This window comes from Peromyscus californicus, unplaced genomic scaffold (assembly GCF_007827085.1).
Source record: "Peromyscus californicus insignis strain IS unplaced genomic scaffold, ASM782708v3 Scaffold_7__1_contigs__length_154581171, whole genome shotgun sequence".
NCBI lineage: Eukaryota > Metazoa > Chordata > Mammalia > Rodentia > Cricetidae > Peromyscus > Peromyscus californicus.
This window is the reverse complement of record NW_026294595.1, coordinates 127386072-127411218: the sequence shown is the minus strand read 5'-3', so window position 1 is coordinate 127411218 and position 25147 is coordinate 127386072. Positions and strand designations below refer to the sequence as shown.

At 49.8% G+C, this 25147-nt stretch overlaps 2 protein-coding genes across 7 annotated transcripts in view; one reads left to right on the top strand and one right to left on the bottom strand.

The window, feature by feature from the left end:
- The window catches only part of Nol4l (nucleolar protein 4 like), a 125423-nt gene extending 113533 nt beyond the window's left edge, over window positions 1-11890 (top strand). For all 5 annotated transcript variants that reach the window (XM_052722446.1, XM_052722447.1, XM_052722448.1 and 2 more), the window contains 5 exons: window positions 1933-2118; window positions 2198-2389; window positions 2591-2713; window positions 3337-3538; window positions 7499-11890. In XM_052722446.1, the coding sequence (XP_052578406.1) occupies window positions 1933-2118; window positions 2198-2389; window positions 2591-2713; window positions 3337-3538; window positions 7499-7716 (921 nt within the window). In that variant the 3' untranslated portion in view covers window positions 7717-11890. The remainder of the gene's footprint in view (window positions 1-1932; window positions 2119-2197; window positions 2390-2590; window positions 2714-3336; window positions 3539-7498) is intronic.
- A 3380-nt stretch (window positions 11891-15270) lies between these two features.
- Window positions 15271-25147, bottom strand: part of Asxl1 (ASXL transcriptional regulator 1) — a 78645-nt gene continuing 68768 nt past the window's right edge. For both annotated transcript variants that reach the window (XM_052725683.1, XM_052725682.1), the window contains 5 exons: window positions 24366-24529; window positions 24170-24266; window positions 22210-22315; window positions 20854-21484; window positions 15271-20073 (listed from right to left, as the gene is read on the bottom strand). In XM_052725683.1, coding sequence (XP_052581643.1) covers window positions 17197-20073; window positions 20854-21484; window positions 22210-22315; window positions 24170-24266; window positions 24366-24529 — 3875 coding nt within the window. In that variant the 3' untranslated portion in view covers window positions 15271-17196. The remainder of the gene's footprint in view (window positions 20074-20853; window positions 21485-22209; window positions 22316-24169; window positions 24267-24365; window positions 24530-25147) is intronic.

Below are 25147 nucleotides of genomic sequence, written 5' to 3'. Positions count from 1 at the left end.
AAAGGGGCGAGTGGTCAGGATGAGGGCTGTGGAACTCCTCCCTTGACCAGGCTGATGTGGGTTTAGAGGTGGGCAGGGTGGGTCCCCAACCATGGCCCATCGTTTCACACACTGTCCTGCACCATTAAGGTTTCCTGAGAGGAGCTGCTAGCTCTCCTGGGGTACCTCTTCCACTCTGCCAGCCACCTGAACCCACCTGCCTACTCCCAACGGACGCTTCTGTCCTGGCCTGTCTCTTGCAGAGGGGTGGGACACAAGCCCAGGACATGATCTAAGGTGACAGAAGAGTTGTGCCACATGTGTAGCCCAGCCCATGGGGATCAGGGTAGAAGTAGGTCCAGGCACCAGAGACAGCAGCTGTTGCAGGGTGGAAGCGAGTTTGGCTTAGCAGAGCCCTCTAGCCACTGCTGCCAGGGCCATATGGCCACACGGGTGGGCACCGAGGGTTCAGCTAAAGAATCACTTGCAGATCTGACATGTCCATGGCACCAGAGTGAGCTGGTATCCAGCCTATGCCCTGCATGTGTTTTTGACCCTACACTATTATTCTGGAGGGCTGGAGTTCTGCACCCTAGGTCTTTGTGTGGTCAAATCGAGGGGAGCCTGAGGACCAGAGACACCAGGCCATGTGTGTCTTTGTTGAGTTGTTCCTCAGAGAGCAACAGGTCCTTCTAGGCCGGGCTGTGGCCGCATCAAAGGGCCTGACTGCAACTGTGTGTGCCCTCCTAGGCCCGACTTAGCCACTGTATGCCAGTGTCCTTCAGGGAAGAGATGAGGGGCATGCCACAGATACAAACTTCAGAAAGCAAACTACAGCAGCATCAGAGCCAGGGTTCTGCAGAATATTGTGGAGCTGGGTCCCAAGGGGCGAGCTAGTAGCTGGGAAGCAGGAGAAAGCAGAAGCCACAGTCCAAGGAGAAACAGGCCGTCGGTGTGGGCTGAGAAAACCCAGGAGCCCAACTAGATCCTAGCACACAGAAGGGGCTGGCTCATGGGAATCCTTTTTTGTGTCCTTCCCATGATGTGACCAGTCCTGGAATGGACACTGCCATCTTTGCCTATTGTCTGGTTGAAAGCAGAATGTGGGTAGGAGCAGAGTGCTTAAGTCCTTCCCCAATCAAGGTGGGCTGTATCAGGCAGGCCCGTCTGGTCACCCTCTTCTTGAATACCTGCTTTCCCAGGACTCATAGTAATCTCTTGGGAAACAAGCAGAAACAGCCCGCCTGGGAGCTGGGGACTGCACTCTGCTTCATGGCCCTCCCTTTCCTAGCCCATCTGTTCCTCCTGATAGACAAGCACATCGCTGCTCTGGTGACAGCTCACTTGTCAGCTCAAGGTTGCAGTCCCTTGGGGAACCAGGAGGAACCTTGGAAGCCCAAATAGATCCTGGCACACAGAAGAGACTGGCTGATGGCAATCTTTTCTTGTGTCTTCCCTCGACATGGCAGGTCCTGATGTGGACACTGCCACCAGAGCAGCTGCTACTACACTTTCCCCACTGCCTCCAAGAAGCAGGACCCTTGTCTGCTCTTCCAGTCAGGCCTCCTGGCAGTAGCTCAGGGACACTGGGGCAGAACTGTTCCTCTTGGTTCATAGTGGGAGGTAGGGTTCACTTGCTGAGGAGATTGCAGCTAAGACTCTTTTTTTTTTTTTTTGGTTTTTCGAGACAGGGTTTCTCTGTGTAGCTTTGCGCCTTTCCTGGGACTCACTTGGTAGCCCAGGCTGGCCTCGAACTCACAGAGATCCGCCTGGCTCTGCCTCCCAAGTGCTGGGATTAAAGGTGTGCGCCACCACCGCCCGGCTTATTCTTTTTTGGGCAGCTAAGACTCTTGAGGCAGCTGGATGAGCTCAATAACCTGGTCCCCAAGCTTACCATGGGAGACCAAGTAGGCAGCCATCTGATTTGTCTCTTTGTCTCTTGCCCTGTTTCAGTCTCCCCCCTATAGCTCTGGGAGCTATGATTCCATCAAGACTGAAGTCAGTGGCTGTCCTGAGGACCTGACCGTGGGCCGGGCCCCTACAGCAGATGATGACGATGATGATCATGATGACCATGAGGACAATGACAAGATGAATGACTCAGAGGGCATGGACCCTGAGCGGCTCAAGGCCTTCAATGTGAGTACCAGGCAGGGCTGGTGAGACAGGGATGGGTCTAAGGCAAGGCCAGTCCCTCCCATGGCCTGTGTCTCCCTAGATGTTTGTGCGGCTGTTTGTGGATGAGAACCTGGACCGCATGGTGCCCATCTCCAAGCAGCCCAAGGAGAAGATCCAGGCCATCATTGAGTCATGTAGCCGGCAGTTTCCCGAGTTCCAGGAGCGGGCCCGCAAGCGCATCCGCACATACCTCAAGTCCTGTCGTCGCATGAAGAAGAATGGCATGGAGATGGTGAGCACCTCCTCCTGGCCACCCTGGCTTGTGGCTGTCCTCCAGACTCCTTACCCTACCTTCTCAGTAGGTCTGTTTCACAAATGAGGAAAACAGGCTGATAATCAGGTGCTGGAGCCCAAACACCGGCTTTGCCATACCCTGACCCTGGCCAGGATCCTTCCAGCCCAAACACCAGCTCTGTGTCCCTTCTGCCTGCAGACCAGACCCACTCCTCCCCACCTGACCTCAGCCATGGCAGAAAACATCCTAGCAGCTGCCTGTGAGAGTGAGACAAGAAAAGCAGCTAAAAGGATGCGCCTGGAGATCTACCAGTCCTCACAAGTACGTGATCATGCTGGCTACTCAAAGGGGTCTCACCCCAGGGGCAGCAGCCATTGGTCATTCCACATGCACCCGCAGCTGGGGTACCCAGTGAGGTGGGAGGGCAGTTATCACATAGTCTAAGATTGACAGTGCTGTGGCAGGGGCAGAAAGGATGGAGAGAGGCAGGTGCCAGGAGAGGTGCGGGGTGTGTGTGTGTGTGTGTGTGTGTGTGTGTGTGTGTGTGTGTGTGTGTGTGTGTGTGTGTGTGTGTGCTGGAGGGGTTAGTCACTAAGGACTGGTGGACCTGTCAAAAGGAAGGCTGACTGGATGTGGAAGTGCATCCCTGGTAACCCTAGGATTCGAAAAAACTGAAACAGGGAGATGACAGGTTCTCGGCCAGTACAGAGAGGACTTTTGCACCAGGCGGTGACAGTCAAGTATGTCCACAGAAAGATGTAGTCAGGGGAAATCCCTGAGGTAAGATGCCCATGGAAAGAGAACCAACAGCATCCCCTAGGTCAAGTCATAGCACTGGGTCCCAGGAACCAAAGGACTGTGGCCGGTGCCTACCCCGTGTCAGGGACAATGATTAGGTTTGCTGTTCCTTGGGTTTCCCAGCACTGTCCTCTCCTCCTTTGCAGGATGAACCCATAGCCCTGGATAAGCAGCACTCTCGGGACTCCACAGCCATCACCCATTCCACCTACTCACTGCCAGCCTCTGCCTACTCCCAGGACCCTGTGTATGTCAATGGTGGCCTCAACTACAGCTACCGTGGTTACGGCTCCTTGAGCAGCAACCTGCAGCCCTCTGCTTCCCTCCAGACAGGAAATCACAGTAACGGTAAGTAGGGGCAGGGCTGTTCTCCAGATAGTGCCTAACTGGGTCTGCACAGCAGCCTTGGGAGGAGTGGGGCAATGGCTCAGCTCCCTGTCAGCAGCCAGTCTTTAGATGAGGTCAGGAAAACCTTGGCTCCCTTCTCATCTCCAACGCCACTTGCTTCTGCTGTCACTGCAGCTGCCCCTCTCTGGTTCCATTCCCTGAAAGGCCTCTTGTGAATTGGCAGTAGAGCCAGGATCTGGCTCAGCCTCCATCCATGGAGCCCTCATTTCAGTCATTTGGGTGATGGTTAAACAATAGGTTTCTCTGCTCCATGCCTAAATTGGGCAGCTTGGCAAGTGCTTCCCAGGAATATCTGCTGCAGGTGCTGCACCTAGGGGTGGGGGGAAGAGACAGAGACAGATACCTTCTGCCCCTCCTGTGGCATTAGGGATTGTCTTACCTGGGAGTAGAACAGGCGTCAAGCCCTCTCCAGCAGGGGCAGGGGGGGTGGGGGTGGGGGTGGGGGGAGATGCTGGGCTTTGGTGGGGGTTGGGAGCTCATAGGCTTTAAACACAGAGGGGCTTAGTCTCCATCATCCTCTTCTAACCCTGTGATGAGAATGTTTCCAGGGACAGGGCAGGAAGCAGAAGCAGTGTGCCTCCATGTTATTCAGGGGCCAAGGAGTGAAGGAAGTTGAAAACATCACGTTGCTGCTTCAGGGGGCAGGCGGAAGGAAAGGCACTTGCTGGCCGGGGAGCTCTGGGCTAGGAGGCCCCTGACTGTCCCTGAGTAGCAAGGCAGAGAGAGGGCCAGTTCCTAGCCCTAGTAGGAAGCCCAAGCCTTCGCCACCCACCCCTTGCTCCACACCTTCATGCTTACTGTGCTCCAGAACTGGAAGAAATGCTAGTGTCTGGAAGGTCCCTGCCTGGGCTTAGCCTCTCATCCCGTCTTATGAGTCTTAACCTAAAATAAGAGGCTGTCTGGCCTAATCCCTAGAGCCAGGCCAGGAGTGGTGCATACCAAGGGTAGAACGGCTGTCCCTTTGCTGGAGTATCGGAAGTGGGTTTCAGGATCAGGGAAGTTAGAACTCTTGGGGACACTAGTACTAACTGATTGAGGTAGGGATGACCTGGTGCCCAGTCATACCCAGGCAGTACCAGTCTTCACCCGGTATACGCAGCATGGCTTGTCTTTGGACTGCAGCTATGGTGGCTCCCTGGCCTCTCATGAGGGTATGGGTCCTGAAAGACATGAAGAACAGCCCGCCAGAACTGAGATCAGGGGGCAGCTGTATGCCCCATGTATCCCATCTCTGAACCAAGAGCTGACCATTTTCCTCCTCGCTGGGAACAGCCTTGTCCTGTGAGCACCAGTGGCAGAGAACAAGCAGAGCCATCCCTCCCGCTGTCCTGCCCAGTCACAGCTTTCTCATGTGATTGCTTGATTCAGCTCGAAGAAGCCCACAACAGCTGTGCTAATGGCTTTTCCTCCCTACTTTGCTCATGCTGTCATTGGAGAATCAGAGCCGGCTCCTCTGGCCTGGGGTGCTAGGCAGTTTGTGCCCACATTAGCCCCACAGGGACCACTAGCAACCTGAGAGTCTGGCTGTAACCAGAGCCTGCACAGGGCTGGCCCCAAATCAGATAGGCTACAGGAATCAGGGGTGGAAGGGGTGGTGGGACAGCTCCCTACGCAGCCATCAACAGTGAGCTGAGATTTGGGGATAGAGGGGAAAAAAGAAACCTGGGGCTGTCTCTGACTGTGCAGGTAGCCTTTCTTACCCTGGGCATTGCCTAGATCAGAGACACCCAGAGGGAATCAAACCTGTCCCATCCCCTCGGTTCTGGTTCTGCAACACACAGCCCTTCTTCTTTCCATGTGTGATTATAACAGACTTACTGTTCTGCCTTCTCAATTCCAAGAGCATTGTTACGTAGTCATTTGTTTTTATTTATTTTGGTTTTTTGAGACAGGGTTTCTCTGTGTAGCCCTGGCTGTCCTGGAGCTCACTCTATAGACCAGGCTGGCCTCGAAATTATAGAGATCCACCTGCCTCTGCCTCCTGAGTGCTGGGATCAAAGGTGCGTGCCACCACATCTGACTATTTATTTTTGTGGTGCTAGAAACTGAACCCAGAGTAGGTATTTCACCCACTGAGTTACATCCCCAAGGAAATATTTTTAGCAAACCATCCACATTTTCTGGTTAGAGGGAAAAATAACTGTTTACAAACTGTTCACATGACAGATACCAACTTCTTTTCCCAATCAGCGGCTGCACCAACTTCCTTTTAGCAACAGTTGTTTCCAAAATTTATGCGTAGATGTTCCTTCTAGTCTAGATGTCTCCAAGACAAGGTTTGTCCATCTCTACAGTGTAAATGCAGCGGTGAACAGGGCAGTAGAGACATGCTGGCAGAGACAGGCCCAGAAGAGCGTCATGTAAGACAGCCTCCAAGATGAAGGCTGAGGGCAGGGGACGCAGGGCAACAGCTGGGAAAATGAGCTACCTAGGGTGGAAGGGGCTCACCAAGTACACGGTCTCTCACTCCTCAGCTCTTTCCATTGCTTGCTTTCTTGATACACACCTACATGGCTTTTCAAGCTCCAAACACTTCCATGGCTACTTATTGGGAGTCTATTCCAAAAGTCCCAGGCCTACTGAGAAGTCTCTGGGCACTACAGCTAGTTCTCCCACAGGCTGAAAAGCCTGTCTGCTGGGCTCTGTCTGTGCTTCCCCAGCATCATGGAAGCTCCTGTTCCCAGAGGCTCCTTGCTTTGCTTTGGAATTTGGGGCTGGGAGGAGTCAGGGGGCAGAAAAGAACTTGCTGAAGGAACCTGCTGAATTCCAATGCTGGCAGCCCACTCCATGGAGCTGCTAAGGGAGAGAGGCAAAGAGGTGGCTGGTGATCCCTAGGGGTTCCTTTGCTGCCACAGCTGGCCAGTAGAGGGCAGACAGTTTCTCCAGAAAACCTCTTTGGGGCCTGTGGTTTCTATTTCTTCTCCCCAGGAGCTTCAGGCTTCTCACTTGGGACAGACACTCCTGAGAGAGGACAAGGAGCCGAGGTGCTGAGGCTCAGCAGACCTTCCCCTTCCCCCTTCCCCTTCCCCTCTTCCCCCTTCCCCCTTCCCCCTTCCCCTTCCCCCTTCCCCCTTCCCCCTTCCCCCTTCCCCCTATCCCCTTCCCCCTTCCCCCTTCCCCCTTCCCCCTTCCCCCTTCCCCCTTCCCCTTCCCCCTTCCCCCTTCCCCTTCCCCTTCCCCTCCATCCACGAGCACCTACAAACCCTCTAGGAATGGCTGTTCACTGCCTCTCCAAACTGGAATGGTGGCTGTTCCCAGGCCTCACTGCAATATGGTGCTGTGTGTTGTACCTTTCCCCTCTCAACTTTCTTCTGGAGAGATGGCACATGCACCTTACTGCCCCCCAAACATACCAACAGCCCTTTCACACAGTGCCTGCAGTACAGTTCCTTCCTGGGACTATTATTCCTGTTCCAGTCTTGACCACCACGCAGGGCGAGGCAGGGCTCAGGAGTTAATGGCATAGACGCTGTCTCAAGGCCACCTTTTCCTTTTCTGGGGACCGGAGCTGGGATGTGTGTCTGGTGGGAGTCCTCAAAAAGTAGTGAAAGGCACGGGTAGAGGCCGGAAGCTAGGTCGGAGCCCTGCTGTGGCTTATGCTAAAGCCTGACGCATGCTACCCCATTCCTAAGGCAGAACCCACACATTTCCCATGAACTTTACCTGTCATAGGGTTGACAGTGAGGTTCAACCTAGAACTCTAGTCATGTAAAAGCCCTATTCTAGATACTGGGAATACAGCCATCAGGGAAATAGACCAGGGCCTCCTCTGTCTAATACTATGCCCAGTCACAGAACACACAAGGCATGGCTGACTGGGTGTGCTTCCCAGATACAGGCAGGGGCTTCCCCTTCCTCTAAAATTTATAGAGTCTAAAAATCATCTTTCCCTCTCCACAGGGCCCACAGACCTCAGCATGAAAGGTGGGGCCTCTACCCCCACCCCTCCCACACCCACCCCTTCCAGCAACAGCACCAGCAGGACCATGCCCACGGCTCAGCTCAGCCCCACGGAGATCAGCGCTGTGCGGCAGCTCATCGCCGGCTACCGAGAGTCTGCAGCCTTCCTGCTGCGTTCTGCGGATGAACTGGAAAACCTCATTTTGCAGCAGAACTGACCCCACTGGCCCCCAGAACGCACGACACCACCAGGGAAGGAGGCTCTCCCAGCCTGGACCCAGCTGCCTGCCTCACCAGTTGGTACATTGTTTTCTGAAAGAGGTGGGATCCAAAAGAGCTGTCTCTAGCCACACTCCGAGCATCTGAGACTTTGGGCACAAGGACACTTTTTTTTTTTTTTTTTTTTTTGGAATTTCACCACACGGGTGCTCTGACCTGCTTGGAAAGAGGCCAATGGGGCAGCTCTAAAAGGGTTGGGGCTCCCCTGACAAGGCACAGGGGCTGCAGCTCTATTTAGAATCACCTTCATGGACCCTGATGTTAGAATCCCCATCCCAATAATTACCTTTGAAGTCTTAGGTGAGCAGAATTGCATATTTATTGAGAAGAGCAAACGTGGACCCTTTCTTCCTCTCCCCTTAGTAATTTATTTTTCTGAAATGGATTCTTTTGTGTTTGTACAGATTGCCAGTCTGTGTCTGTATGATCAGAAGGATGTATCCCTGTACCTAACATTCCATATCACGACACTGATGTGGGCTGGGGGCCAGCCGACTTAGGCCCAGCACACCCTTGGGAAGGCCACCACACTCCACTAGGCTGTCTTGTTGCACATCCCAGTGCTGCCACAGGGATACTGCCAGGCACCGGCAGACAGGAGGACCTCACCCACACCCACTGCAAACAAAAGCACCACCCATCCTCCAGAGTTCAGTCACACGGTCACCTGTATTCTACCTCACACTCCAGCGTGGGCTTTTCCAGGATGTGCTCCAAGCGTGTTCTGAATAGCTGTCTCCCCAACTCCCACACACTTTATCTAGCTGCTGGGGGGTAAATCAGACCTAGTGTCCAAGAGCCAGAGCCCAGAGGGGCTTGGCCCTTAAAACCAGCAGCTTGCCATTGCCTGGCTCTTGTAGATGCTCGACAGGATACAGTGCTGGGAGCTGGTCAAGGACCCAGGTCTGATGAACACAGGCCCCAGATAACCTGCTGGAAGGGCCACTTCTTCAGGGCCAGCTCCCTTTGTCAGGCCTGTGTGCCCCAGGGTGGACTAAGGCTTCCACCTCTCACCTCACGATGGGAGTAAAGGGATCAGATCGTTGATGGAAGTGGGGAAGCTACTTGCGTTCTCCTAGGACTAGACTTTCTTTTGGAAAGGCCTGTCCTATAAGAAACCCAGTCCCTGGAGTGTGACAAGGGACAAGAAAAAGCTGACCTGGTTTCCTTCCTTCCTGATAGGCACTTCCTCTTGCTCTGTGCAATACCTACCAGTGCTGCTAAAACCAGGGATTCACCCAGACCTCAGCAGGCCAAGGGGCCTCTCCCTCAACACTCCGTAGCCATGACAGCAGCACTCTGCTGCCTGCCCCTGCCCAGAGCTGGCAGAAGCCCTGTTGCCTTTCCTCCCTCAGAGCAAGGAGGCCTCAGGGGAGCCAGGGCTGAGTGGCCACAAGGATAACCACAGAGAGCCACTCTCGATCCCAGAGCAGGTGCCCCTTCCCAAACTGGTTTATGGCAGGGACTGCTTGTGGGCAGCCTGACAGACCACCCCTCAAACAGGTGGGCAGGCAGGGCCAGTGCAGATTCCTACCTGTTCAGATTCAGGGCTGCAAGGCAGGGCTCCCCACCCTGCACACTTCCACCCTGGGCTTAAATGTGGTCTCTCACATGGCTGCCAATGCCTACCCAGCCACACCACCTCTGCCTTCATGTGCCCGCTCACCAACCAGGCCTCTGGACTGGGCCAGGACACCTGAGCCCCCTCCGTACAGCACAAGCTCCAGTGCCCAGGGCCTCCCCACAGCTGGCCGACCATGTGCCCAGTTCCCCACCTGCTCAGTAGGACTCCTGGATGTTTGAATTTGTGTAAATATTTATTTTTGTGTGTGAATACTACAAAGTAATCAGATCTTTTGCAAAATGTTACCCCCGGCAATTTGTGAAAATGTTAATGTAAAAGTTGGCAGAGACAATCGCCGCCCTAGAATTTCTGGTGTCAATTGCTTACCATGTCATTTCTGCTCTCAGAGGCAGTCCCCAAGCTAGACACAAGTGGTTTGCATTTTTGGAAGACGAAAGAAGAGGCTAGGCAGGGAATCCTCCCTCCACCCCCATGGGACACACCTGTAAGAGCGAGCATAGTCTACATCTAAGGGATGTTTCCTAAGTGCAGGCAGTCTCCATCAGCCACCGGCAGCCTGCTCCCAGAGGACAGTGTGAGCATAGGCTCCATGTGTTTTCAAGAGTAACAGGACCAGTGCCAGTGCTGATGGCTTCCAGAGGAACTGCAGGACAGTGGGATCTATCATGCTGACCTGGACTTCCTCCCAGGGAAGCTGTCCCCAAAGCCTCAGAGACAGCCATATCAGGAGCAAGATAGTGTGGGGACAGGATTCCATTACCTAGTTCAGTCAGGGGACTTGTTCTGTTTTGCTTTTGTTTTGAAAGATGCAGCTTCAAGCCTTCCCCTCCTGACTTGGGCCTGCCTTTTCCCAGGGGAGCTCCTCAAAGCCCTGTCCTACAGCCACTTCAGGCTGATGGAAGGCTCAGGGCACAAAGTCATCATTGGTGAACTCAAGTTCAATGGAAATGCCAGTGTAGGATACACCAATCTCAGAGTCCTTGCAGGGCAGATGGCTGCAGGTGTCAAGAAGTGGTGGATGACCTGTTAGACCAGTGGTAGTGTACACGACCTATCTGAAAGGGGTTTTCTCTCACCACTCAACAGAAGGACAGTTTATTCCCAAGGATGGTGTTGGGGAGGGGCAGGCAGGGCTAGGAGGGTCTTAGAGGACTTGGAACAGATGATACCCCTCTGTCCCTCCCTATTCTCAAGGGCCACATACGACTCCACAGGTGGTTATAGGATTAACTACCAGTTCATTCTCAAAATGCTGCTTTGAACTCAGAGGGTTGATACTTTTAATTTGTAATTTTTTGTAAAACTTTTTACAAGATAGTAAAGTATTTCACCAGAATACCAGTTTCAATCCGTCCGTGGTCTGATTTTTATATAATTTAGTGGTGCTTTAGAAACTTTGTTTTGTTGTTTCTGAGCTCAACAGCTCGATCCTCTCTTGCCTGTATCTACCTAAGACCAATGTGAACCTTTGTATTTTGCTCCTAATTTTGGACTCAGTGGAAGTGTACTGTTTACATGTACAGACGCCCCATCCCTGTGTGTTCTGCAAGACGCGCGCTCGAGGAGGAAGATGCACCTCACTAGCTCATCTGCTTAGCATAGCCACAAAGCAAAACCTCTCACTTTGTACCCGTTTCCACCTAAAAACAAAAACCTACACCACCTGGAACTCAGATTTGCCAACACACTCTGCCTGGTGGACGCCCTGTGCCTCTCTCATGTGTTCACTGAGGAGAGGAATCAAGATAGCTCCTCTTGTCGGCTGGGTGGGGGGTAGCACATAGAGGAGGCTGTAAGGAATGACTTCACTGCCCAGCTCTGGGAGAAAGTTCTTTGTCAGCTGGCAATAGGAAGGAGGTCAAGAGGCCTCATGGGGCCCTTGGGAGCAAGCCAGGCAGAATTTAGGGACAACACAAGAGGTCATCAATCTGCTGGCATAACTGAGACACATTTTGGAAGAGCAAGAGTTCCATGTCAGGTGAGACTGCGACTTTCAGTGCAGATGGTACAAGCACTCCTTCAGGGTTCCCACCACCTCTGGGGAGGGTCAGGGGCTCCAGACAGTAAGCATAAGGCACTTACCGCAAGCAGTGGATGGCACCAACTTTTAAAGGTGACTTTATTCATCAATGGTTTCACCGCTAAATTATATTTTTACAGATATGCACCTATGCAACTTAATGTGGCTCTTCTAAGCAGGTGAGGACCTCCTCCTCAATGCTCTATAAAGTGTTTGTGTTCTGTATAGTTTCCCAGTAAATGTGGCTAAATACTTTAATTCTTAGGATGTGTCTTTCTACGTGATGCGGCTACTAAATTCTGTTTTGTTTGTGGAATGACTAGCACAGGCCGATGCCCTCTTTCCCTCACTTACCAGAAGACCAATGAGCTGTTAATGAGCGGTTATCTCCATGGTATTACTGCTAAATGCACTGATGTCATAAGTATGTGGAATCCTTTTCCTTTTGAAACTGTATATCATATACCAGACTGAATCTACTTAATAAACACTGAACAACAAACCCAAAGCTGAGCTTTGACTGTGTCCCACCTCCAGCAGCACCTCCAACCAGTCCTGGTCCTTCTGAATCTAAGTCTGGAGACATCTTCCTACCACTAGAGTTCACCTTTCCCTAGCCAATAATGAGCTCACAGACATCCTCACAAGATTTTCATTTTGGCACCCCACCTGTTAGAAAGGAAGGGAAGGGGACTCCTCCAAGGTGCCCAGCACTGGTGGCAGGTCTCCTGCGGGGCAGTCAAGTGTCAGTCGCCTCATTCCCACTAGAGGACTATGCAGCGGAGGCACACTGTGTGTCATACCTTGCCTAAATTCAGTCATCAACCAAGCAATGATTTAGCTGCAGCCATGTGACAACAAAACCCATGCCCTCTGTTATGCAGGCGCCTGGCCAACTGACCAAATCGAAGCTCCTACAGCAACCCCAAAGAGCCTGGAAAACTAGTCCTGAACATTCAGTAACTGACATCCAGTTCTAGGCAAAACCTCCCTTGAAAGAAATCAAAAGGCCGCTTTCCCTAGTATTTATTTGCATAGTTTTCCCACCCTACGGGTCATTTAGGTTAAGCTTTTAGGAAATGTTACAGGAAGATGGCTGGGAACAAGTTGATTATCATGAGTTTGAAAAAAATTTTAGATGTAAAAGTTAAAAGCAAAATTTTTACTATTCAAACTGTTTATGCAGATATAAGCAGGTTTTTGTTTTGTTTTTTGAAACAGGGTCTACACAGTCCTGGCACGCTCTATGTAGACCAAGCTAGCCCTGAACTCGAGATCTGCTTGCCTCTGCCTCCCTAGGGCTGGGGTTAAAGGTGTGCACCACACCTGCTACATTACCAATTATTAAAGCCTCAGGCAGCAATTCCGAGAAGCAAGCAAATGCACACGTTAAAGGACGAGTGTGAGCCGTTTGCAGCCCTCATTGGCTATGCACCGAAGCAGTGCAGATAAGGTTAGGTATGGCAAAGTACAAGATGAGCCTCCACACCACACCCTTACCAGGTGTGGGAGCCAAGTGCCAGCAAATCCCCAGTAATGCCAAGAAAGTTCCCATCCTGCCAAAACTATTGCTGAGATTCACTAAGGAACCACAAAAGCCCCACAACTTTGGCAATACCCACAGAATAAAATCTGCAGACCCTAGTGGCTTTTCAGCCATCAGAAAACACTTACCTCCCCAGTGAGGCTGTGGCTCCTCAGACACAGGAATCGCAGGGGAAGCAGCTGGAGTACAGAAAACAGAAATCATTCCTCTTGCTTCTTTAGGTGGTGCTTCAGTTAACAGTTAACACGAGACACCATCAAATGGGAAATGTCATCTTAAAGCAGTGACAAGTTCACCCAATAATACTAGCAAACCCCTTCACCCACTCAGGGGAGAACACATGTCCTTTTAAATCATCTGAAATGCTCTACAGGCATGAGCTGAGGATGTAACTCAGTTAGTAGAGGGCTAGCCTAGCATGCTTAAAGATCTGGGTTTAATCGCCAGGCCCATGTATAAACAAGGTGCGGTGGTCCATGCATAGCATCTGGGAAGTAGAGGCAGGATCAAACCTGGGATATGTGAGACCCTGTGAAAAATACAATACCACTAGGTGGTAGATGCCTTTAATCCCAGCACTCAGGAAGCAGAGGGATCTGAGTTGACAGCTACTCTGGTCTATACAGTGAATTCCAGGCCATACAGGTCTCTACTTGAGACCTTACCTTAAAAATAAAAAACCAAAAACACCCCCTACCTCTCCACAAACCCAATAAAACAAAAGCAAAAACAACACATGGGAAAGCCTAGTACTTAGAAAATCTATCAATCTTGGCAAAGGTCTATCTCCCTCCATCTCTTTCATGAGTTCAGATTTTATTAGGTTTACCATCCAGGAGCCTGGTTGCCTCTAGAGCTTGTATGCATGCTGAAAGTGTGCAGCAGGTAGTCCCCAGAATGAACACCCACCTACTGAGGCGAGGCAGCATCCCAAAAGAACTATGCCAGGCTTTCAAACTGATGCGGAATGGAGAGAAGAAACATGAGTGCTGCCCAGTTTGGGGTTCAAGTAGCAATCTCCAGGTCACAAGCCCCACCTTCTCGATAGCTTACTATAGTACCCTCAGAGTAATCCAGGATAGGGACTCACACCTTGAGAGAGAGTCTGCTATTTCCAATGTCTACACAGGCCTTACCCCTTTCAAACAAGGTCCTATTTCTTTCTCTTTGGTTTTTTCCACACAGGTTTTCTCTGTGTAGTCTTTGCTGTCCTAAAACTCTGTAGACCAGGCTGGCCTCAAACACACAGAGATCTGCCTGCCTCTGTTTTCTGCATGGCCAGAGTCCTATTTCATCAAGAGCATGTTAGATCATCAAACAGACAACATGTGTACCTTGCGCTTTCCTTAGCTTGGTCTTCTAATCTCAGCACTGCATTCAATAGCTGCAGAGTGAGGCTGAACACCGGGTGTCACCTCATAGCTGGCCCGGCACTACCACTTCGGCACAGCCCACAGGCCTGGATCCTGAGCTCCCTGAGGCAAGAGTGACACACGATAATAGCTACTTCAAGTTTTAAGTTTGTGAAGCTGTTAATCCTGACTTGGCATAAGTACCTCCTGGTGACAAGTGTACCCATCACCCTATGTCAATGCAACTAGCACCCACATTTGGACAAGACAATAAGTAGCAGGTAAAGTGTTATGCCAAAGTCAACAGAGTGGTATGGGATGCAGCCTGTCCCCTAACCACTATCCCATTCTGCCTTAGATATGATTCTGGTGGCCAGATGCTGTCCCCAGCAGAGTCTAAACTCCTGAAGACATGAGGGACAACTGGATGTGGTGATATGGAAGCACAAGAAGAAATCTTTGCCAGCAGGGGCTTCCATCACCCAATAGAAATGCTCAACAGGAGCTCTACAAAACTTGTGCTCAAAGTGTCCATGATTCTCCCACGGCCAGCCAGGTCCTATGCTTACGTTTCACTTCCAATTAGTTAACCATGCACTCAAGCACTCCTGAAGTACCAGGCATCCATTCAGGCTTGCCCAAGCAGCAGTGACCCTGAATCTGCCTCACACCATGACAAAGCCAGAACTAGTCATTGCTAGGTTATCAACCACAGGAATCCAAATGGAGAGCTCCACCAGAGAGAGGCAGGTGATAGGGATGAGCTCCTGGAAGGAGGGAGGAAGGAAGCCTTTTGCAAAGTTCCCATCACTTCCATTAGCTTTATGGCTCTACTATACCCAGTGGAAATGTTCACTGAATCAAGAGTTCAAAGACCAGTGGAGCTGCCTATTCATTGCACAAAGGAGCCCATCAAGAGGACCTGTCCAGCTCTGTACTTTACCCAACCTCCCCATATCCACAGGCGGCTACAGATGACAGGGAGACAAGTGCAGGTTGTACAGGTTTATTTTTCCAATACCAATGAGACATACAAGAGCAGCGCTTTTTTGAGCAGCCCCATGGACCAGACCACTGTCAAGTTTCACTTCTGAGACCCCAAAGGTCTTAGAAGACTGGATATGCTTGGCTCCTGCTCCTGGTCTTTGGTAAAGAGACTTTTGAGCACACAACATGAACCTGGCCAATACTGAATTTAAATCACATCACTACCAACTCCTCATTCACACTTGATTGCCCTCCCCCCAAAAAAGACAGCCACCTCAGATGAAATTGGGGAGTGGCAGCTTACAGAGAAAATGAGAATTGCTCAAGGCACACAAATTTTTATACTTCATACAGAAGCACTCACACAAGGAGACAGCTAAATTAAACAAGGACTCCCAATTTTCAAGTAAAAATACAAGAAAGAGGGTAGGAACTGGGACGAGGTCAGACAAATACGAAGGGTGTCTACTTGATGGAAATGTGTTAGGAGAGAGGCAGGCAGCAGGCATGGCTTTGTTCCCCTGAAACCTACTGTCAAAAGTAAGTCAAAAGGAGCCTAGCAATCCCCAATATTGCTTTGACAGGTGATGACCCTGGAGCCAGATCCAGAAGGCCTGTCTGGGGGCCGCCCAAGGAACTCACCCATGAATCCAGAAGCACTTAACACTGGTGATGGCCATTTGTCATATATGGCAGCGGAGCAGCCACTCAAGGCTAGAAGAGGATAGAAGGAACAAGACATGTTTGCTCAGTGGTGTGTGAGCAGCTATCTGTGGCGCTGTAGGCTGTGGCAGATTCTCTGGTGACAGGTGACAAGGCACAGGGCCAACCATAGGTCACAAGTCAGTAACTTCCTTCTCACATCGGCAGCACAGCACTCAGTGGCTCTGATCATTGGTGCACAGAAGTAAACAACACCATTTAATCAAGGGTGCTGAAGACGTAAAATAAGGAAGAGACGACGTTCATGTTCTCTGTACAATACATCCATTTACAGAATTGGCCAGTACTGTGTACAACATATAAATACAGAATAAAACATTAGAGGTGCATAGAGCATACTTACAGAAGCCAAAAAGTTCACTTTATACATCCAAGAATAGAGTTAAAAATATAAAAATAAGAAACAGACTGCTTGGAAATGTAAAATGACTTTCACATACATAGGTGCATGGGTGCCCACTCCCACAGAGTCAAATGTGACAGGGTGGGTAGCAAGCAGTAGTCACCTGCAAATATCTGTACAGTTGACTCTCAAGGTCTACAGATAGCATTTCCATAGCAGACAGCCCTATTTCCAGACCCCATTGTCCAAGAAGGGCTATTCAAGCTTCCAAAAGAATCTGTGGATCCATGGGTTACAGACAGATAAAAGTTCCAAACTGGGTGAAGCACCAGAACCAAAGGTCAACTTGGCTCCATCAACTGGCAAATGACAGAAATATGACATCAAGATCAGCAGGTGTTTGATTCCCTGGTGGGCAATGATGGAAGTTACTTTAACCCTGTGTGGCTTCTGCAACCATCAATTCCCCAAGCAAAGTAGAAGATGGCAGGGAGGGGCAGTGGAAGACTGACATTCCTGCTCAATTCAGGCAGGTGAGTTCCAGCCATGGAGAACCCAACCTTCCTGCTTCAATTTCAAGTCCATTTGCCCCACCACACTATACTGCCTGACTCCAAAAGGGTTTAGGCTGGCTGGTTGTGGGCAACCACAGGTCTACCCCGCCCCCCTGGAAACCCCTCTAGCAAGACTAGAAGGGTGTCAAGTGGCAGAGGGCTTCAGCACTATAAATTTGAGGGGAAGGCAAGATTTATCTTGCCTAGAGATAGTTCGTTATACCAATGATATTCTGTATACAGATTTAAGATCAACCATTATTAAAATACACACACTAAATGTACAATGTTTCCAATGGCCATAATTTATTATCTCACCACAAGGCACAATACACAGAGCTTTGAGGGTCCAATGCAGTCATCATGGCAGAATGCTCCGCAGCCTTGGCACATGATCATGGCTTTCAGGCTGCATGCACACTGGAGAGAGATGCTTTCCACCGCACTGCTGTCAGTGAACATTTGCAGGGAGAGTGATGCAGTGTGGCCTGCACCAAAGCTGGCTTTGTGGCTCAGCTGCACCACACTTCCAGCAAGGCCTTTGGGAAAGGTGGCAGAGCTGGAGGAGTAATTAAAGCTGGTGGGACTCAGCTGTAGTTTAGAAAACTTCCCATACAAAGCCTGCTTGATGTTGAGTTGGGAGGGAATGGAAGAAGGCTCCAGGGGCTGACTTAGCCCTTTCCCTGGCTCTCTGGGTACTTTCCAGAAAGGCAGGTCCACAACAAAAGGCATCCCTTGCAAGTGACCTACTAGTTCCAGAGGACTACACCCTGCAGTTTTTCTATTCTCTGCATCTGCCTTAAGTGGATCTCTCGAGAACGTCTGCTCTGTCTTGTTGCCACCAGCAGAGCCAGGTGATGGCTTTGGCGGCCAGTCTTCCCTTGCAGTCTGCACACCATCAGATACCGAGTTTTTGCTTGGTTCTATCTTCCGACTGGGAAAAACTGGAGGGACTTCAGCAGGTAGTGGTGTCTGCTCTCCAGACCTGGGGCACTGAAGGACGGGGATCGTATTCCTAGGACCAAATAGTTTCTTCTCTTGACTACCAGCATTGTTCTGATCGCCCAGGGTCCTATCTGTCTGCTCAGGACCAAAGGAGAGGCTCACATTTGCAGCGGAGAAACATGGCACTTCGGAGGTAGTGTGATCTCCTGGACACTGGCCTGAGGCAGTACCTGGATCACTGCCTTGGGACTGGGAATGGGCTTCTTTCTGCTCTTCACAAAGGAAGGAAGAGAAATGCTCTTTGGAATCTATTTCTTCCAGGTTGCCAGAGGAAGGTGTCAGTTCTGTCACTGGATGCTGGGAGTCTAAACTTGGAACCATCGATGCAATCTTCTGGGGCATTCCAGGAGCCTGGGAGGCCTTTGCCCTGCCAAGACCAGTGCTTGCTGCATAGCTCTGGGCCAGAAGAGACTCCTTCAAAGCTAGTGCAGAACCAGGGCTGCTTCTGGCAACTAGGCGATTGTCTTCCCCAGTACCTCTATCCTGGCTCTGGTCTCTAAATGGCAGCTGTGGGGATTCTGGCTTGCTGCTTCTGTGACCTGGAGGAAGAACCTTCTCCAGAGGCAAGTTACCGTGCAGCAGGTGCATCATAAGAGGGTTGGTAACCTCCACCGAAGAACCAGGCTTAGGTGGGCACACAGACCTGGGCTGGCATTCAGTACTGGACAGGAGCAGGGAGTCCGAGATCTTGTGTGGGACTGCACATACTCTAGACACCCAGCTCTGAGAAGCCGCGATCCCTTCTGTCCTTGTACACACACTTAGGTTCCTGCTCACCTTGGACAGCGAGGATGGGGCCCAGTCCTGCTTTGCACTCCTGCCCACCACCAACCCCTTTGCCTCCGTGGCTTCACTTGCATCCACCTCACTGCCGTCCTCGGTGAGGTGGCCTTCAGAGTCAGAGGCTGTATCTGTGGACTCGCCGTGAGGACTTGGAGTTTCAGATATGCCTTTCATCTCCAGTCTTTCAAGGTCCACCTGCTCACCATCACTGCAAGTGCTGCCCATGGTTCCAGGAGGAGGTGCTGTCCAGAGTGAAGCGCAGCTCTCAGAGTGGGGCGCACCCGTGCCTGCCAACTCCCCAGGCATGGCAGCAATGAGGGGAACAGCTCTTTCCCATTCCTCTTCATCCCTGGGCTCCAGAAATGGTGCATTTTCTCTGGTTTCTGGCTCAGACTCTTTCACTACCTCATAATTTGACAGAACGGGTACCCAGGAGGCGGCACCACCAGATGAAAAAGCTTCAGTATTCAAAGATTCTTGTCTATCACTTTCCCTTTTGAGGGGGCCTGTGTCACCAAGTCCTAATCCACCATCAGCAGATTCATCTTGTAGGTACTTAGCCAATGACAATTCAGATATAAAAGCAGGTGTCACATTTACAAGCTCTTTCACCCTGGGATTATCATCAAAGGCCTGGTCATTTACTCCTAATACATCTCCCACTGGAGACTGTACAGAACCATTCTCTGAGGGGAGAGTGGATCCTTGATCCTCACTACCCCTCTCCCAGGAAGTATTACCAGACTCACACTCAGTTCTACCATCTAGAAGCAACTTAGACTGCTCTGCTAACTTCTCAGCCACCGGAGTTTGGGAGGACAGTGGTGGCAAAGCCTGGCATGGCTGGTCTCCAGTGGGAGCAATAGGGGGTTGGGAGGCATCTTCCAGCCCACTTGTAAGCACACCCTGGACTCTCCGTAATAGGCAGCTCTCCTCCTTTCTGAGAGAAGCCACGTCGTCCTCTCCTCTGGCTCTGGGCAAGGCAGCTTCAGCTGGAGTGTGCTCTGCACTCAGAGGACAAGGCGGCAGTAGTTGTGTTCGCTGTAGATCTGACGCACTCTCTCCAGAGGTGCTTGGGGCTCCCCTGGGCTCAGAGTGGCCACAGGCCTCACCACCATCACCACTGCCGCCGCCTCTGCCACCTCCCTCATCGATGGCCCCACTGCCACCTCCACCCGGGCCACCCCCCCCTCCGATGGCAGTGGTTGCCGCCTCTCGATGGCAGTGGTGGCCTCTCGCCCCTCGGGCCTGCAAAGCACGGGCTTTAATGTCTGCGAGGGTCCTGGCACCAGTCCAACCCCGGCAGGAGGACTCCGTGATGGGGACAATCCGGGGGCATATCTGGTAAGTGGGCCGACCTTTAGCCACCCAGGGTGGTTTGATACGTGAAAGTTGAATCTGCAAGAAGCATAAATAGCAGTTTTAACAGGGTGACCTGACCTAGGAACTACATAGCAAAACTGGGATGTAAGTTATCTTAGACATCATGGCCTAAAACACTCACTTTCCTAAAAATTAAAATAATCTGTGAAATGGCCACCTATGACACCACTTCATCTGAGCAGGCTCCACTAAAGAACCATTTATGCTGCAGGAAAACCTCCCTACCTTTTTCCCTCCGTGAAAAAAATGTTTATGACATTTATTTATTGTGTATATGTATGCACAGAGGCACAAACACATGAGGAGTCAAAGAACGACTTACAGGAGTTAGTTCACTCCTTCCATCATGTGAGTCCCAAATTCAGGTTATCAGGTTTGGCAGCAAGTTCCTTTACCCACCGATACAAAGTTTTTCGTTGTTAACCCAAGCTGACTTTGAACTGGTAGCAATCCCCCAGCTTTAGCTTTCCAAATGCTAGGATTGTATGAGCAAGCCAAACACACCTTTCAAATTTAATTTCTAATTGGACCTGTGGGTCATTAAACAAATAATGTAACACCTAATAAAACTACAAACCTCAGAGGATTTTTGACCTCCAGATAATTTTAAATGCATCATCCTCTGTCAGTCACGGGAAGCTTTCTTACTGACAGTTTTGTACTCCATGTAATTCATAACAGGGCCTGAGGGCCTCTGCTCTTGCCCTTGTCCCTGTCCCTGACAAAAAGCTCCATAATCTCATGATCCTCAAAAGAAGTCTGGCACCTGGGACTCTAGGTACCAAAGTTTCTTACCCGGATGGGCGGGACTTTGGGCTCCTCTTTAGTGGGCTGTGGCTTTTCGGTGCGAACACTTTCAATTGTGTTACGAAAGGACTGACGATCTTCAAGCCGGGGCTTCTTTTCGGGAAAGGATGCAGAGGCCGACTGCTCAAAGGATTTCCTCTTCTGATCCTTTGTCTCTTGAGCCACAGTTTCCTGAGGTAAGCTAGGGATTCTGTCTGGAGATGTAGAGGCACATGCCAAATTGTCCGTTTCTGCTTGGATCCGGGAAGCCACAGGTTCACTGGGACACTTGGAACCCTCCTGTCCAGAGGCTACAGAGGACACATCTGGCCTAGGGGGACTGCTCACCCCTTCTGAGTTGGTCTTAGCATTCCCATCTTTGGAGAGTAAAACATCTGGTGCAGAATTTACATCCTTAGCAACTCCTGCTTGTTCTGGCTCCTGTTTTCTGTACAGATTCCTTCTGGATCTGGTTCTGAGATCTGGCCGAGAACGTTTCTTAAAGTGCCCATCCCGTTGACGGGTGGTGGGCCCACGCTGCGGCCGTGCTGGTTCTCCTGGGACACACAATCCACTCTTGGTTTTGGCCTCCTCCTGGCCCACTTTCTGCTGCAATGATTCTTCTTTGGTCAAACCCAATCTGCAAATCAAACTCACACCATCAACTACAGGCCAGAGAGTGCATATCTTTATTTCTATGAACAACATGCACCTCAGATAACTTAGGTAGAATGAAACAAATCTGCATGGTGCACAGCACTGACCCCAGAAAAAACACACTAACTTTAGTGTGAACAGTATTAAAAAAATGAGCCAAGCCACAGCCATTTCTATGCTTTTATGTACATACTACCTTCATTCCTTGATATCCAGAACATCCTGTAGATGCCAAAATCCAAGGATGCCTAAGTTCCTTAGACAAAATGGCATGTTTGTAATATAACCTACCTACATGCTAGTACTTTATTTCTTGTTTTGTGATGCTAAGAATCCAATCCATTACCTCCCACATGCCAGACAAGCAGTCTGTCTCCCCCCATAGGCTTTTAAAAAAGAAGCTCTCTTTATATTCCCCAGGCTTGCCTTGACCACTTGGGTTTAAGTCCATCTCAGCCCCAAGTAGCTAGCTAGGTCTCCTAATCATCTGCAGACCCAGTTTCACTGTGTGACACAAGCAGTTGTTAAGACTGTGCTGATCACTACACTCTCTCAAAGCTACAGTTTCCCCTGTAAATAATCTGAGCTAGTTTGCTGAAGCTATGCTTACAGAACCCGCAGATATGAATGGCTAACTGTATTTGGACACCAACGGTCTCTGTCCCCTTAAAAGGCCCAGACCAGAACTCATAGCACTCTGTGCCTTACTTCTGTCCATAGTAGTCCTCAAAGAACTTTTCCTTCCACTGCTCCACCTTCTTCTCCTTTTCCATTTCCTGTCTGAGCCTGACTTGCATCTCGTGAGTGAATTCACCTAAAGAGAAAAATAACTTCCAGTTAGTGAATTCGGGATACTACTGTACCTGTCCTACAGACATCCAAGCCTTCTGGTTCTATAACAAATATTTTACTGTTTTGTGTGTGTGTGTGTGTGTGTGTGTGTGTGTGTGTGTGTGTGTGTGTGTGTGTCTGGGGTCAAAATCAAGTCCTCATGCTTACATGGTAAGCATCTTCCTAACGGGTCCACCCCAGCCCCTACCAGGCAGTTCTAAACGGAATGTAACTCCTGTCTCTATCAGCGGCCCTCTCATAGCATGCTCAGGACAGAACTAACACTTCTACTATAAGAAAGATTTACTCCTCCATAACTAGGCAGGAGCAAGCAATACACTAATCAAAACAATGAACAACCAGAAGAACCATCCTTACTCCCTATGTAGAACGTTACCATTGCAGATCTGAATCTTTATCTTTGAGGCTGCCCATTTGGTGGCATCTGGGAACGTGGACTTCAAGTACTCTCACGCTCACCCTAACTGAAGAGTAGCTCGTTGTGCTGCTCTTGATGCCAACAATGTTATTCACGCTAAAGATATCTGCTTTCTTTTTAGGCACCAACGTCTTGTATTATTACCTCTTGATAAAGAAGATGAAGAAAAATGAGTGCCTGGTTTCCTTTTAAGACTAGCAATGGCTTTCAACAGAATCAGCCCCAATAAAATCCTGGGTACCAGGGCTCAGTGGTTAACAGCTCAGTTCTGAAAATCTGTATCAGGTGGCTTACAACTCCTAACTCCAGCTCCAGGGAATCTAACACTTCTGGCCTCTAAGGCACCTGGACTCATGTGCACATATCAACATACAACATACATATATACATAAAAAAATCCTGGGTACTAAGTCTTTACCAAACTTCACTGGTAGACATTTTCACACTGTCAATTTACTTCTGAGATATTCATTTATGTCCTGTTTGACTCCACAGAAAGGACTTCAGAAACCTATGCCTTCTTCCATTGCTGATTTTACTTTATATGATTTTATATGATTTTGCTGTAATAAATCCCAGCTCTGTACATAAACCGACAATAATAATGAAACCCAGGGGTAGACTTGGGATCCCCTCCACACATTTATCATAAAGTTACTATTGAAAACTAAATTCAAAGACACTAGCATTTACTCTAACTATAACACAAAGAGCATGATGGCACTGAGTATGTCATCTTGAGGTGGTAACAATCCACACAATCCGTTACCAGAAGGTATAAATATATATATTATTGATAGCAAAAAGAACATGTAGAATGGATATCCCTAAGATGTTGTGTTTTCAGAGCAGTGTGTCCTATTAATAACACCACATTTATTAGTATTGTGAGCAAAGCCTACCTTACATTAATATCCTTTGAGAAAGACGTAGTAAAAATGAGCACCTGGATTTTACACTTGATCTTAGACAAAAGCCTGAGAGGTAATAGTGCTTCCGTTGTTTTTTTAGCTTAGCATGTATGGGTGTTTTGTCTGCATGTAAATGCATGCATCATGATTGTACCTCACACCCTAGGAGGCGGCCAGAAGAGAACATCGGATCCCCAAGAACTAGAGTAATAGACAATTCTGAGTTTCCATGGAGGTGCTGGGAATTGAAACTGGGTTCTCTGGAAGAGCAGGCAACATCATTTTTTTCTTTTTCCAAGACAGGGTTTCTATGTATATCCCTGCCTGTCCTGGAACTCAGAGATCTGCCTGCCTCTGCTTCCCGAGAGCTGGGATTCAAGGTGGCTGCCACCACTGCCCAGCTGCAGGCAATACTCTTAACCTCAGAGCTACAAAATACCACACACATGACAGGCCTCTCAAGCTATGTGTGACGAAATCTACTCACCATCAGCAAGGCGTTCCCGCCAGCTCTGAGCTGCATGGGTGAAAAACTCATTATTGAGTGCGCTGCTGCTGAGGCGCAGCAGGCCATCTGTCCCCACCTAGGAGGGGCAAGGGACAAAATGAGAAGAGTAAGGCAACTGCAGAGCACAGGAGCCCACCTAGACAGACAGAGACCAAGAGGAAGTGTGCACTGGCACCTGTCTATCCACTTCAGGCAGGAGGAAGAGGAGTTGCTGCTGGCAATGTGCTGGCAGGGCATGGAAGGTCCGAGAGTTTATCAGAGCACGGAGGTTGGTGTTGACAAGAATGGACCCAGGTGTCTCAAAATCTACCTCTTCCCCTCTGTTGCGCTTCATCTGACCTGCAGTTTTGGAAGTAAGGGTATAGATTTTCAGCTTAACCAAAAAAAAAAAGATCCTGTGAACACTCAGGCTTGCTTCCCCCGGGATCAAAGCCAAAGGGAGGAAGACATTCTTCCCAAGAAAATCAGACAGGGCAGGTTCTAAGCTTCCCACTAAGATTAGAGAACAAGCTCCACAAAGCCAAACTGGAGAAGCCAGTCTAGTTAGTGGGCTACAGAAACACCTACACCTACAGGCAGACATGTACTAAGGGTTACTAAAAGCCAAATGAAGGGTCATACCTCTCTGATGTATGCAAATGCTATTTTTATTTGAAAAAAAAAATCACTATAAGTAAGAGACCTGGACATCTTGGATTAAGCACTGCTGCTGAATTCTAACTACATCAAAATAGTAAAGCCTCACTTCACTTCCACTTGGGAATGACACATTCTAATTTTCAGAATCCAAAGCTAGTCTTCACACAGTTTCACACAGCCCAACTATGACACAACCATAGCTGGTGGGCTAAGAAACCAATCCTGAAATAGCAAACAGCACACTAGTCTTGCAGACAGCCCTACTGAGTTTGTCTGCATGCTCCAAATTCAACACATGCTACCATTCAACACACTGCC